Here is a 16,467-nt window from a genome sequence, read left to right as displayed (position 1 = left end):
CACGCTGAATTCTGATGGGATCCTTCCACTTGTTCAGATTACCAACCTACGGGGACATAAGTTCAAATTAAGAAAGGACAGATGTAGAATAGATGTGCGGAAATTTGCTTTAGCCAGCGGGTGGTTAATTGCTGGAACAAACTTCCATCTGTCGTTGTGGAAGTTGATAGGTTAAATAAATTTAAGGAGGAACTGGACAGGCATTTGGAGGGAATGGTGTGATTTTTTTTTTTTTTTTGGCTGATGTTGCATAAGCTCCTACACTTGCTTTCTTGCATCATGTGCCACTACTACTACTACTACTTCAGTTCGTACAGAAATTTGTTAATATTTTTTTAGTAAACTATATAAAAATACTCTAGGAGTTTTTGCATTTTGATTTAGTTTTAATTTCTTCATTATAGATTTTTGATTATTTGAGGAAAAAACCCATTGTATGTTACTTTTTGGATGAGATTCCTGATGCCAGGGCAGCAGATCTTTTCAGTATATGCCAACCAGTTATATGGGCAGTTGTAGGTAGGACTCTTTCCTCAATTTACTTTAAGTGTGCTCAGTAACTAAATCAGTTTTGAATTTTATAATTATTGCAGTTAAGTCTTGTTAAGTTCAATTACCCATCAAATCAACTGCCACATAAGATGACAATGAACCGAACTTGGAACACTGTTAAATATTTTTACCAAATAGTTGCATTACATCAAAAGTAAATGCAAAAATCCAGCTTCAAGATTCAAACTAAAGAATACTATCACCTCACATTAATGTTTCAAAAATGAGTAGGTTGTCTACTCACTTTTCCAAATGGAATATTATATTATCACTACGTACAGTTTGCATCCAATGGTTGTTCAACCATGGAACTGCAAAGTACATATAGTGATTGTCCTTTATAATTTATAATCTAATGAAATGTTAAGAACTAAATATTTTTGTTATTCGCTAGTTTTTTTAGAATGCAGGTAAAAGTTTTCTTTAGTTCTTAGTCCACAGAGAGCAAGATCCATGAAGATGGATCAGATGGGTGTGGTGTCACTAAAATTGGATTTTTTTTTTGTGTATACTTCAATTTAATAAACTTTTTTTAACCAAGAACTGTGAAGTAAACTTCAGTTTATTTATGTTTAATATCTTTAGTACTTTCACGTACAACAGTGTCACCTTTTGTGTCATTAAAAAACTCAACAGTATCAATAACTTTTGCCCTTGACAGCAATTCCCTGGTCCTATTCCACATGTACTTGTTGCAGAATGTTTTTCTGACACTTAAATCACCAAGAATTACAACTCTCTGCGGAACTAAAGTCTTCTGTCCTTGGTGAACTATCCCTGCGACCAAGTGCATTGGGGTTTTGTGAGAACCCTGAATTTCTGATGAGTCCCATGATTTAATTTTCTTCAGGGTATTGACTCATTTTCTCAGGCTCTCAATCTTGTCGATCAAAACAACAGATTTTCCCTTCATTTCCTCTGCTCTTTTCACCTAACACACAAAAGGGTAATCAATCGCACTATAATATTCTATAGAAACAGCTCTAAATGCATTCCGCAGTCAGTGTAAGCAGTGTCAATGTAACTTTGACTCTCATGATAACCGCCTACAACAGTTCATCCTTGTGTTGTGCCTCCTTGAGTCATACTAATTTTAGTGAATTTAGCTTTAACTATTGTTATGACTAAAAACTTAAAACTAAATTTACAAAATATATATGTAAATCTTTATTATCTGAGGAGATAAAGCCCTCACTCAGTTTTATTAAATACTGTAGTTTGAAATAGTTCAAAATCTACAATAATTATACCATGAAAGTCAAATTAGTGTCATAGTGAGGAATATTTTAAAAAGTATTTCATCATATTATAAAGTGTTTTATTGAGTATATCATAGCAAAGTACACTACACGATATTTAGTCAAGTATCCAGTTATTGATTGTATTCATTGTCAAAATAATTAATGTAAACTCCTCTGACCTAATGGTTGAGCCAAAGTTTATAGTAAAATATAATACTGTGTATAGAAAATTATATGTACTTTTTATGATGCCATAAAAACTGACAAGCAAATGCTTACCTACAATGGCACAATAGTTTCATGGATTATAAATAGAAAGCCCATCTTATTTGAATAAATTGCAGATCCTCCCTTTGGAAGTGCTATTTCTTAAAAAGTACCACAATATCAAGGTTAATTCATTTATTTATTATGAATGAGGTAATTGTTCAGGATACTGTAACTGGTATTTTGTCTCCTAATTATATGGTGTTTGTTTAGTGACCAGTTGTGTTTGTTTATTGACCAATTTGGTGGCTGAAAAACCCAGAATGACTCTGAAAGGGAGATGCCTACTCCTACCTGCTTTTAGAAATTCCTCCATTCTCTGAGAAAATTCTAATGAACACCTCTCTAGACAAGTGACACATGATGAAAACCACTGTACTGTTACAGAGAACAAGATAATTCTCTGAGACACACGAAATTTGTTCTGTCATGAGCATTAACCGCTTCATGGATTATCCCGAGATATCTCGTTTTTAGTTTTAAAAGTTATTTGGAACTACACAAAATATCTCGGGATACAGTAATACCCGAAGCAAACAATAATTAATACAGTCAGTCCTCGTATAATACGTGTTTACACTACACGAATTCGATCATACACGATTTATAAATAGGAGAGCGATATCTTATATAACACGAACCGAATTCGCTTGTGCACGATTCGCCTTTGTGTTTTCAAGAAATGGCAGTCAAACGCGGAATCACCCCAACTGAACGCAACATGATAGGAATGAGGAGAAGATTCTGAAAATGTATTTGTGTTTTATATCAGTGAAGGGGAAACACATTTCACCATAATAATGTAAAAACCCACACAATTCCAGCTATCGGTATTATCACAAATGCAATTAGATCGAGTTTATAACAGATTCCACTAGCAGAAACGCAACTGGAAATTGTTTTTATTGTTTTATGGTAGTAACCCCTAGAAATGTGCTTTAGTAAAATGTGAGGTATTAATAGTGTATCTCTTCCTTTACGGTGTTGTTTATTCAGTTGCTACACATGCGCAGCTTTGTTTATGTATATCAAGCGTGCCTCTTCGTTTTGTAATTGTGCTTTATTCCCTAAAAATGAGTAAAATACTTAAAAGGTGTGAAAAGGAACCGTCCTGGTGAAGACATTGCAGATTCAGAGAGAAAAAGAAAAGCAATATCGATAAACAGAGGCGGACTGGGTCAAAAATTCTTACCCGGGAAAATTTGTAGTGGCCTCATACTATGGTTTATGGCCAAAATCACACCAGCCTCCAGCCCACCGGCATTTCCCCGGTAAGGTTTATGGCCAGTCCACCTCTGTCAATAGAGGAAAAAATATGAAATTGTGAAACGCTTTGAGCGAAATGAAAGACCATGTGATATTGCACGTACTACAGACCTAAATGAGGCAACACCGAGAATTACAAAGAATGCAGAGAAAATAAAAACAACTTTATAGCAGGAACAACTCAAAGTGTAATTAAAATCCATTAGATTAAGACACAAAGAATTGGAAGAGATGGAAAGGCTGTCATCTGTTTGGATAGAAAATCAAACAAAAAACAAGTTTGCTTACGACAGAAGCAAAAGCATTAGCAATATCTTATTATGTAATAGTCGTAATAAAATACTTACGTATTTTATTACGATTATTTATTGTGTTTGGTAATGTTTTGGTTACAAATGTGTGTTCAATCTTGGGTGGTCGGCACATAACCCTATTTTTCCCATAGGGCCTGTTGTTTATATTGCACGATTTTGCATTGCACAAGGGTTTCTAGGAACACAACTATTGTGCTATACGAGGACTGACTGTACCTCCAAATTTAGGACTGAAACGTATTTTCTCTGGCATTTATTTGGCTAATTTTGCATTAGGCAGGTAAATCCCGAGTTTTCTCTGGTTGCCTTATGTTTTTCTTATGCCTGGTAGCAAACGGCTGGCTTTCATTTTACTTATATTGTACAGCAATGTCAGAACAGTAGCGTGCATTCCTGTGCCGCCAATAAGCAAAATATAATTTCCCATCCTAAATGCAGAATACTGAACCCACGAAAATAATTCACAAAAACAATATTGAAAAATATTTCAGCGCCCTCTTGAACTGCCGCCCGTAAGCGACGCTTACCTCGCCTGTCCACTTGTGGCGGCCGTGTGTCAGAATGTAGTTAGTTCGTGATTACTACTTGTGCGTTTCACTTGATTTTTTAAATTTTTTTATATAATGAGTAATGAATACTTTTTTTGTGCCTTTCTTTTAGCTCAAGCACTAATTTATTAAAAAAATCTGTATAATTTGCACACTTTTTGGCATATTCGAGATAACTCGGGATAGCCCAAATGGGTTAATTACTCCCATGTATTTTCTACGAAGAAATTAATAAAAAACACAAAAAACTATACAATGAGTATTTGCATGATGCATTCTTTTAATCTGTAAAATAAAAAAAAGTTGATCTGTTACGGCAAATTTTTCCGGAAAAAATGTTCCTGGAAGGGGTTAAGACCATACTTTTAAATCTGCAGCTTAAACCCTGGAAGACCAAAAATATACGCAAAAGTACAAAATAGTCCCATTCTTTTTTTTATAATATACTTTATTATGTTATTTATATTTGAGGATAAGATTTATGCTAAAATAACATTGCACCACCTGTCATGGTTATAACCTGTGGAAGATTTCTTATAACAGCTGACAAACACGAGAATTAAGAACAAATTTTAATGAAATATAATAGTTAAACAAGAATAAAACACTAAATAGAATACAAATAAAGTAAGGATAAAACTGATAACATCGATAAATAAAAGCACTGAAATAAAATAATAAGTAGCTTTTGAGGTAGAGTATCCCTTTATCAACTTAAAGGAATGTATGACTTGCAGTGGTATAAATAGCAGAGGGTTTATGTGATATATAGTTGTTGTGAGAATGACTGTTTAACAGAAAAATAAATAAAATAAAATAAAAAAGGAAGAAGAAAATGGTTAAGCTAATACTGGCAACGTGGAATGGTATATGCAAGGGCTAGGCTCCTACCATTCCAAAATTGTTAGAAGAAATCTCCCATGTCATGTTTCCCAATGTCCAAATCCTTTTTGCTGTTGGTTATAACCCATGCGCTTAAAGAAATCAATCAAGTATAAAATCTCTGAAAGACAGCAGGTATATTTTTTATTACTACAAAAAAATTAATTAAAGAGAAGTTAGTTTTGTAAGGTATTGATGCAAGGTGCACTCCCATCCTTGGCTGTTATTCCAGTGTTGGCATATATTCCAGTCTTCATATATTTTGTGGGATTATAATGCATCCCTTGTGGGATTATAATGCAAGGAAAAGGCAGGGTAAAAATATGTAAGTCGAAACATGCCAAGAAACAAACCTAAAACGAAACCCAAAGTATAATAAGAAAGTGAAACGATACCTGGAGTTATTATACTTTCGGTTTCGTTTCTTGGCATGTTTCAACTTACGTATTTTTACACCTGCCTTTTCCTTGCAGTACAAGGATTTGCTATTAGCTCACTTTTATACTAATGCTTACAAAACAAGAGCCCTTACTATAAGGTTGGGCTTCACAACTCCAGCTAGCTTAGTGTGATTTAATAACTATTTCTTTGCTTTTTATCTTTCTGCTATCTATTTCTACCTTTCTTCCCATTCGTAAAACTATTAGTGTATACAAGGGTGACACAAACGTTCCTACTTCTGTCACTGTTTTTTGTGTTATTTATTTAAATACTCTTTTCTCTTCCCTATCCTCAATTTAATACCTCACCCTATACCATGTGCTTGTTTCAAATTATTGAATTCCAATTTCCACAAAACTAAACTCTACATATATTTATATAAAACAGCTTTTTCCATTCTGTAAACACTTAACCATATTTTATTCTAACTTGATCCTTATTTTTACCTTAATGACTACACTGCATTGGGACTACCTTGTCTATACTGTATAAGAATGTGCTAATTACATTTTTGTTGCTTTTTGGCCTTTCACCTTTCTTCTACTACTATGCACAAGTATAGAAACGCAGTTCATGATACATGGTCAGGTGTAGTCCCCTGATGAAATACCTGACCATGTATCAATATTTGTTTCAGCTGACATCAGATTCTGCACATTTGACTTACCTGTATTCGACCTTTATCTAAATATGTCCCCCCCCCCGATATCTGATTACAGCTGTACCACTTTTTATTTTATTTGTATTTTCATCATCATCATCAGCCATTTTCAATCCACTGCAGGATGAAGGCCTCTCCAGCAACTTTCCAGTTCGTTCTGTTTTGAGCACTGGCTATCCATTTACTACCCACAAACTCATGAATTTCATCTATCCATCTCTGCCTTTGTCTTCCAGGTTTTCTTCTAGCTCCTCTTGGGTACCATTCTGTTATTTTCTTAGTCCATCTGTCATCATGTCTTCAAGCTGTGTGTCCTGCCCAAGACCGTTTTAGTTCTTTAGTTTTGATAAGAATGTCCTTTACTTGAGTTTGCTGCCTAATCCATGTGTTTCTCTTCTTATCTAACAGTCTGATTCCCAATATAATTCGTTCCATTCTTCGCTGTGTAGTTCTCAGCTTCTCTTCCATTCTTTTGTTGAGTGCCCAAGTTTCGCTTCCATAAGTCATGGTATGGAGTATACATTGGTTCATTATTTTACGTTTCAGACAAACTGGGATATTGCTCTTCAGTATGTGACTATATTTCCTAAATGCTATCCATCCAAAATTTATTCTTCTCTTGACTTCCAGCCATTTATCATTATTACAGCTAATAACTTGCCCCAGATAAGTATGACTCCACCTTTTCAATTACTGCTCCTTCAATCATTATTTCCCTTTCTGTGGCATACTTGTTCATCATTACTTTTGTTTTAGCCATATTCATCTTTAGTCCAAAATCCTTACTAACTGTGCATAACTGATTAAGATTTTCCTCTAATTCTTCGGGATCGTGGCTTATGACCATTAGCATTAGTAGAGGCATTTGATGCAAGAAAGCAAGCTTATGCAGCATCAGCCAAAAAAAAAAAAAAAAAAACCCACTTCCAAACCCCACTTCACCCCTCTGTTCGTTCAAAATACCTGTCCAGCTGAGCCTTAAACTTATTTAGGCTATCAACCTCCACCACAAGGGATGGAAGTCTGTTCCACCAACCAACCACCCGCTGGCTAAAGGCAAATTTCCGCACGTCTATCCTACATCTGTCTTTCCTCAATTTGAATTTATGCCCTCTCAGGTGATTTTTCTGAGCTAGAGGAAGAATCCCATCAGCATTGAGCATGCTTAAACCATTCAAGGCTTTATACACCTCTATCAGATCACCTCGCTGGTGCCTAGTCTCCAGACACTGTAATTTGCAAAACTTAAGCCTTTCTTCGTAAGAGCACCCCTTTGTTCCATTCACTAATCTTGTTGCCCTTCTCTGTACTCGTTCCAGCAGCTCTACATCCTTCTTGAAATGAGGCCTCCAGACCTGTATACAGTACTCTAGGTGTGGCCTGACCATCGCCTTATACAATGGAATAATCACCTCCTTATCCCTGCTGGAAAAATTCCTGTATATCATTGACAATACTCCATGAGCTACTCTTGCAGCCCGTCTGCACTGCTCAGAGAACTTCATATCTGCCTGCACAACCACCCCCAAGTAAGTCCCTTTCATTCTCTACCACTGTCAGTGTAGTACCACAGAGTTGATACGTTTCTCTGGGGTTGCTGTTTCCCATATGTAGTACTTTACATTTGTCAATGTTAAACTTCATTTGCCACCTCTCAGCCCATCTGCTCAACCTTTCCAGATCCTGTTGCAGCAGCATAGTGTCAGTAGTGTCCTTGACAACCCTGCCAACCTTTGTATCGTCTGCAAACTTGGACATTAAGCCCGATATACCATCATCAATATCATTTATAAATACAGAAAACAATAATGGACCCAACACTGAGCCCTGAGGGACTCCACTAATAACATCAGTCCACGATGAGCAGTGTCCATTGACCACAATGTCATCTGCAAATCGTAAATGGTTTAGGTACTCTCCGTTCACATCGACTCCTTTCTGCGACCAGTCTAATCTTCTGAAAGCTTCCTCAAGGGCAGCAGTAAACAGCTTTGGAGATATTGTGTCTCCTTGTCGAACTCCTTTCTCGATTTTAAATTTCCTACTGTCTTTGTCTAGTCTAATAAAGGAGGTAGCATGCTCATATATTTTCTTCAAAATCATAATGTGGGGTATCTATGCCTTGTCTTTCCAGTGCTCGAAACATTGCCTTATGCTGTATGGAGTCAAATGCCTTTTCATAATCCACAAATGCCAGGCATAATGGTGTTTTATATTCATTTGCTTTCTCCATTAGCTGTGATATTACGTGAAGGTGATCCATAGTTGAGAATCCTGTCCTAAAGCCAGCTTGCTCTTTCAGTTGATTCTCAACAAGTATTCTTTCTAATCTGTTAGTAATGACCCTTGTGAACAACTTGTAGATGTGGGATAACAAGCTAATTGGTCTATAATTTCCAATTTCTGATTTATCTCCTTTCTTATGCAGCAAAACTATGATTGCATTATTCCACTGCTTAGGCATCACACCTTTTCTAATGCACTTTGTGAAGAGTCTTGCCAGTTTTTGTGTTATGTCTCTTCCTCCCAATTTTAACAACTCTACAGTAACTTCATCTTCCCCCGGGGCTTTCTGATTCTTCATTTTCTTCAATGCATGTTCTTCCTCATCAGGAAGAATATCGGGTATGTATATATAATACCAGTATATATAATCGGGTATATATAATACCAGTGAGTAAAAACCAGGAAAAAAAGTGGAAAAATAAAAGTAAGTTGGATATAAGAAATGCACCAGAGCATGCAAAGAGCAACAAAGGATGTAGATGTATATAGACGTATAAATATGAAGCTCGAAGTGTAAGTTTCACAAAAGCCAAGAGGAAAAAGATAACAAAAATATGAGAAAATGAATGCTAAATTTAAGACTGAAAAGTATGTAGAGGTATAGCAGGATGGGTAACAAACAAGACTATTTAAAAATATAAAACAGAAGTGGCTGTAATTAAAAGAATAGCATCGTGCAAAGCAGCAGATAGCTAATTCTTAAATTGATATAAAATATAAAACAAAATACCAGTGAGTTAAAATCAGGAGGAAAAATAAAAATATGATAAATGCACCAAAACACTCAAAACAGCAGCAGCAGCAGCAGCAAAGGATGCAGATGTATATATATGTATATAGTAAGAAATATAACAGTTAAATGTAAAGATGGAAGTGTAAGTTACACAGAATGCCAAAAGCTGAAAAAAAATGCAGGTTGTATCATAAGGATGATTAAAAAGGAGTGACCTGTAAAAAAAATATTAAATAAGAATGAAAAATAAAAGTAACGGTCTCTGGCATCAGATAAAGGCAGGCAAATTTGACTATAATACAAAAAAGGGGAAGTAGAGCAAATATGCAATGAAATCCATATTATTTGGCAAATTATGGCCAAATTTACTGTTGACTGGTGGCAGTCTATTTTATCAGCGAGAGCATGCATAGAAAGCCCTACCTGAGACAGAGCAACAGCTACACTTTTTTTTCTTGGTGTCAACTGAACATATGGAGCCATGCTTACACCTCCACAAAACAGGATGCTAATGGGTGTGTATACTCTTCCAACATAGCTATTTATAGAAATAGCTGATGCAGTACCTTTGCTTTGCGACAAACAAAATTACTGTAATCAAACAATATCTTGTATGTTTCACTACAAATGTTACTTTTTTTTAAGGTGATGCAGTTTTTTTGTCCACCACTGCATATATCTATCTGTGTGCATGTGTGTATATATATATATATATGTAAAAAGTTAATTTTTATTTTTATCCATTTCAGAGCAATCTATGATCTGAAATATCATCTGGAAGCAACCTTCATTTTTTGGTTTAAACTGTATTTTTTAAAATATATTTGTTAATTGTTGAAATAATACAAAATTAATGTTTTAACTAAATATCGGTACATGTTTACTTAAAATAGTAATACATAATTTGCATTTAATATTCCAAATTGATTTAACAGTTATGCATAAATGTGTAAAGCATTGTAGAATGTATAACCGTTATATAATGTATAATTAATAATTTATAGTTTCACTATAAAAAAACACTTTTTTTATAGCTCTCTCCTACCTTGCATCAATGTCCTATTATGAAGACAGATATGGTGTTGTGCAGAGATCTTTAAAAAACATTCTTGCATCACTTATTGATCTTCAAGTGGTAAGTGCAAAGCATTTTTATGTTTATCAAGTAGACTTTGATATAATGAGAGAGTCAGTCTTGAAACATTGTTAACCTAATAATTAAAGGGAAACTCAAACTAAACGTGTTCTTGGTTATGTTCTGTATTTATGTTTAAACTTATTTTTAAGTATTTAAAAAGTTTACAATTGAGAATCTAAACTACTCATTGGTCTAGGTTTCAATCTTACACCACTTGTACCAAATAATATATGATTAATTTACCAATACAACCAGTAGTATATTTCATTTTAACAAATGAAATATACTGCTGAAAATAATATTTAATTTTCTTTCAGGAAATGGCAAGTTTGTAAAGTTTATTGTAGAATGCAATGAAAACAGCATTCACTTACTCTCCTGCATTGTGTATTGGAAATGAACTATTCAGGAAGTAATTATTTTTGATAACAAGAACTGCTGTGTTACTAAAGATATTGTTTTTGTTATCCAATATAATATCAGAATAAAATGGTTAATCAAGCACTAACAATATGGAATGGCACATGCAAGGCACACACTGTTCCGTGGTCATTACAAGAAACCTTCCACGTCATGTTTCCTGATACTGAAAGCCATTTTTTTCTGTTAGTTATAATCCATTCAATAAATAAGAACACAATGATATGTCCCATCAGCATTTGATTCAATCTGTTTATGTAATAACAGCACTTCGTGTGCTTTTATTAGTCAATAGAATAGTAAATTGCTATTTCCACAGCAAATGAAAGTTTGCTATGGAAATGACAAAAATCTGTTTAATGTGCATTTGATCTCTGTTTGTTATGCTATTACTACAAGTTGCCTCAGTGCTACTTCAATGTGATCCTCCCATATTTTCTTCATTTTTTTTCCTTGCCTTATTGATTGATGGAAAAGCATCCATTATTGCAACACCTGGAATCTGGTAATGATTTAAATTACAAAGATGAGATGCCAAAATGTGTACAAAGTAAACCCAGTTAATTTAGGGCATAATGTTTCATGTCTAAATTACTACAAATTACCACATGCCTAAATTACCACTTCATGACCATGGCAGCAACATTTGCATATGCTTTTTTAATCAGTAGTAAATGAAAATCTGTTGCTGCTTAGGTTTATAGTGCTTGAATATTCATACAAGTACACATTAAATGAAATTATATTCTTTCTTTTTTGAAATAGGCCGACCATAAAAAATTGACTTGTGTTAAGTTTAAAAACTGAAATATCAACTTGAAGATTGATTTTACCCAGCATTCCAAGTTTGCACTGAAGAAACTATTATAATCTGTGAAATATTTAAAATGGTTTGTTTCAAAAATAGAAGTGCAGTGTAATTAGCAAATATAATTTTTATTAACATGTAAGTTTGATTTTTCATTTTTATTATTGTGGCCTGGCATATATTGATTTGCATGTTTTTTTGTTGTTTTTTTTTAGTTTCCTAACACATCAATAATTGTAATCTGACAGTAATAAATAGCCACTAGAGGCTATTTTGTAAAGGCAGTAGTTCCTAAGTTTAAACCTGACAGAAACAAAATTTTATAATTGCTATATGATTTTTATCCATTTTGAAACACTGGATTTAGAGAACCATATGATTGGCATTGCAAATCTGTATTTTTTTTTTTTTTTTTTTTTTTTAAGGTTTGGTAATATATAATTAAAATGTGAATTTATTTATAAAAGCTGAACCTTAATTTTTATATTTATAGGCCTTTGACAAATATCAAAAGGTAGCTTTATTAAAAAAGAATGTTCGTGATGGTATAATGACCCAACATCAGCTTAAAAATTTTCAGTTAAGGCAAGCTCTTAGGTCATCTTTAAATAGTGGTTTATATCATATTGTTTGTACTTTTAACGATCGTATTTGGTAAGTAATACTGTAGAAGTGAGAATTTATGTGCAATTTCATACATTTTTTTTTTTTAAATTTAATATATTTAGTAAAGGAAAAAAACATAGCAAAAGAGCAAAATTTTAAGTTAAAATTTTAAAGGTTTAAATTTTTACTCAATTATTAGTGTCATAATTTTAAATTTTACATAGGTTGAGAGGCTTTCTTCCATAAAATACTGCTTGAAAAAATTAACAGAACAAAATATTTTTCATTAATATTTTATTATGAACAGTGCTGCTGAAGGCGAATGTTTTATATAATAGGCATCCTGGCATGCAAATTCTGAGTATCCAATATAAATCGACCTACCACCTTACAGAGCCGCACATTGTGCAATTAATTCATGCCTTTAAAAAACACGGGTTGCGACCACATCACTTCATTCCCATTTTTTGGCTTGCTCAGTAGGATAGTCATATCTCCAGTACTCAGGATGGATCATCTTTATTTAGATGATTCTTTGAGATGGCAGGCTGTTGGACAACTTCAAGCTGGGCTTCTTGCCACCTCGCAGGTGGAGGTGGCACGTTGGCTTAATGTGTCACGCAGTGTCTTCTCGGCACTATGGAAGCAATTTCAGGAGAGAGGAACCATTACAAGAAGAGCTGGCCAAGGTTGCCCAAGGGCTACATCAACCAGAACAGACCACTTATCTGGCTCTAACAACAAGATGGAACCGTGTGATATCCTGTCATCAGCTGTCTCTTGAGGTTGATGCAGCCACAGGCAAAAACATTTCTTAACCTTCTTAACCAGACTGTTAAGAAGACTCGAGTCAAGTGGACTCTACGCAAGGGAGCCAGTTACTCATTAACCCCAAACCACCGCAGAGCTCGTTGAAACGGATTCCATGAACATGTGACTTGGAGCCCTGACAAATTGGGTAGAGTTCTGTTCTCTGAGTCCCTTTTTAGCCTACAAATAGATTCTAGACATTATTTCATCTGGAGACAACAAGGAATGTGGAACCATCCCTCCATCATTAGAGAAAGGGACACTTAAAAGGGACGCGATGTTCTCATGTGGGGCAGAATAATGATCATCAGCCACCCCCCCCCCCCCCCCCCTTCATATTTTTGATTGGGGTACCATAACTGTGCAGAAGCACTGAGAACAGATCCTTGAACCCTACGCACAACTTTTTAAGGGTGTGATTGGCCCATATTTTCTTTTCATGCACAACAGTGCCACTGTGTATAGAGCTCAAGTGGTGGAGGAATATCTTGAAACTGAAGATATCCAATGATTGCCATGGTCAGCATGATCAATCACCAAGCTTAAATCTGATTGAACATGTGTGGGAACCCCTTGTGTTGCATTGCACGCTGACAGCCAACTCCTTGGTCACTTGGTGAGCTAAGGTCTGTGCTGGTGAAAGAATGAGATTTGTTGCCAAAGAATCTTATAGACACCCTTATATATATATTTTTTTTTTATGAAAACCCCAAACACGAAAGGTATCAAAACCTATAGTACTTAGTACCGTGCATGGGTTGAAGGAGAAGTATGGGGGGAGGGGGATGCCGGAAACTTTGCTCTAGAGACTAAACATGGGTTTCACCGCTGTCATGCCTGTTTAGCCGCTGGAGGGGGATCATACACCGTACTGATGCCATGTGACCATATTTTCAAGCATCTTGTATCGACATTCTGTAATGTGTCCTTTTTGGTAATTCTTATACAATCCCTATAAATGTCCCTTATACTTGTCCGAAGTTTCTCACTGTCTCCTCATTTCATTGTTATTCTATGGTACGCTACCATACCAAATTTTGTCTCGCTTGATTGCAAGCTGCAAGAGTTACACCTTTTTCTATGTGTTCTGTTAATTTTGTTGAGGAGTATATAATGAGACTAGGTAACTTATTATTTTTGTTTTGAACATTTTTGATAATACAGTTTTATTATTCTGTAATTTAATGAATTTTTATTTCAGAGCATTAAAGGAAGTCTTTAAAAATAAAATGTCTAATTCAGGAATAGTTTGTTGTATAGCATTTACTTTATCAAATACTTTCATTTTTTTGTCTTAACCTGTTTTGACGTAGATCACTGACTTATTTTAAATTTTTTTTAATGATTGCCGTTGAATATGTTTTGTTAATTGAAGTTATCAGGTGGATTATTATTATCATTGTTAATATGAATAAACTTTCCAGTTTGTTCCAGCTTAAAGATGAATTTGTATTAAAAGTTTTCCAAATTCTGAAAGCTGACAGGTATACTGTTATACAGATTTTTGGTTTCTTTTGTATATGCCTTTGCCATGTTGGCATTTTGAAATTTTCTTTTTTACAATGCAGTCCAATCCAAATGGGAGTCAACTAACCTGTATATTCACAATTCAACTGCAAATTCATCAACTTTTTTTCTTAGTTTTATTCTGGCTGGTTCTGTTTTCTGAAACAACATTCCTTTATATGAATTTCACACAAAACAAAAGCCTATGGAGATCGAAGTATAATGTTAATGTTTCTTTTTGTTTCCTTTCAACTTATTGAAACTTGTGATACGTGGTGTGCTCTGAGTTTCAGGAGCTAATTGCATTTTGTCATGTCATTATATTAAAAAAGATCTGCAGTTACCAACTTTTTTTTTTTTTTAAGAATGAAGTTCAAGTAATTTCAAACACGGTTGAATTTACTTAGGTTAAGTTGGGAAAGTGGGTCCTCACCATGAAAGCAGCTTTTTGAAAATTGACATATAAAATGTGCTAAATGGAAGCTGTTTTCATATTAAACCAAAGGAAAAGAAATGCATATCACTCTTCCTGAATTTTTGATGTTTAGTATTTAAATAATGTTGCAATTTATTTGGTTTCAGTTATTCACTAGAAAGACCTTCCATGCATGTGACACATTGGAGCCCTTTCACTCTTGCTGTAATTATAAGTAAATCCATACATGTTTTGTTCTACATAACTTCTTTTCTAAATGGAAGCTGTTTTCATATTAAATCAAAAGAAAAGAAATGCATATTACTCTTCCTGAATTTTTGATGTTTAGTATTTAAATAATGTTGCAATTTATTTGGTTTCAGTAGAGAGAACTTCCATGCATGTGACACATTGGAGCCCTTCCACTCTTGCTGTAATAATAAGTAAATCCATACGTGATGTATTGGGCTACATACCTGCTTTTCACTGCAGTAATTTTTCTACTAAAGAGCAAAATAAAGTTCAAAATACACTGTGGTACTAATAAAGAAACAAATGCATAAATAAGTTTACACAAATAAAATGTCAGGTTACTGCTCTATTAACAAAAAATGTGTATACCTTAAAGATAGTGCAATGCCAGACATGCATGTTGGGATAGGTTGCACAAGTTTGCTGCTGGTTTGTATTAACTGTTGTGATTTACAGTGGCAAAGTTAAAGTAATATTTCATTAAATATTATTTATCAGTATTTTGTTAAATAAATATAACATAAATACAGGTAGAAATATACTTTTGTGAACTTTAACAAATCTAATGGTCATACATACATTGTGAATGTATGACCATTAGATTCCTTCTAAGTTCTATATTGTTCTTTTGCCATTAAGAGAATAAACATTGAGATTTATTATTTTTAATTAAACATTTTTCATATAAGGATAAAATAATGAGATAAATATATAGTGATTTTATTATTATTTTATTTTTTTTTCACATTTCTAGTGACATCTCTTTGTCAGAAGATCATCATCGCTATCTGAGGCATTATATGGAATTTCAAGAATGATGAAATACCCTGTGGTGGGATATGTACACATATGTTTGTTTTAAAATATTCAGTAATTTATATGCAGCAAGAGAAATATGTAAAACTGGTATAGATAGAGAAGTATTTTGTTCAAACTTATGTAAACATTTTCTTGTACAGTATACCAATAAAAGTATTTTAAATGAATGCTGTTTATTTATATAAATAAACATTTCATTTTCTCACATAAATGGATTAATTTTGCAAGTGTGAATTAATGATTTTGCACAGTAAACAATGAACTTGGACATTTCAAGATTTCTTGGAGAACACTATTAAATCCCAAGTGATTATGATGGAGTTCCATAATTGCTAAGATGAGAATGTTTATTTTGGATTTCCCTCGCCTGCATACATTTAACCTCAAAATATAAAAATATGTGAATTCCCTTACAGATACTGCTTATGTTCTTGGCTAGTAATGTTCTTTATAAAAATATTGTATAAAAGACCATGAAAAAAAATGGCATCCTTCACCTTCT

General features: G+C 34.0%; 1 protein-coding gene across 1 annotated transcript in view; it reads left to right on the top strand.

Annotated features, from left to right (window-relative positions):
• Ndc1 (Nuclear division cycle 1) overlaps positions 1-15,964 on the top strand; it is a 113,242-nt gene extending 97,278 nt beyond the window's left edge. Inside the window, exons 13-16 of the mRNA XM_090380447.1 lie at positions 405-519; positions 10,226-10,326; positions 12,051-12,211; positions 15,901-15,964. Of these exons, the coding sequence (XP_090236573.1) occupies positions 405-519; positions 10,226-10,326; positions 12,051-12,211; positions 15,901-15,964 (441 nt within the window). The remainder of the gene's footprint in view (positions 1-404; positions 520-10,225; positions 10,327-12,050; positions 12,212-15,900) is intronic.
• The last annotated feature ends 503 nt before the right edge of the window (positions 15,965-16,467 follow it).

The sequence above is a fragment of the Mastigoproctus giganteus genome, chromosome 8 (genome assembly GCF_048544385.1).
Source record: "Mastigoproctus giganteus isolate SK-2022 chromosome 8, ASM4854438v1, whole genome shotgun sequence".
In the NCBI taxonomy this organism is placed as follows: Eukaryota; Metazoa; Arthropoda; class Arachnida; order Uropygi; family Thelyphonidae; genus Mastigoproctus; species Mastigoproctus giganteus.
The sequence above is the reverse complement of the archived record's forward strand: the minus strand, read 5'-3'. Positions and strand labels throughout refer to the sequence as shown.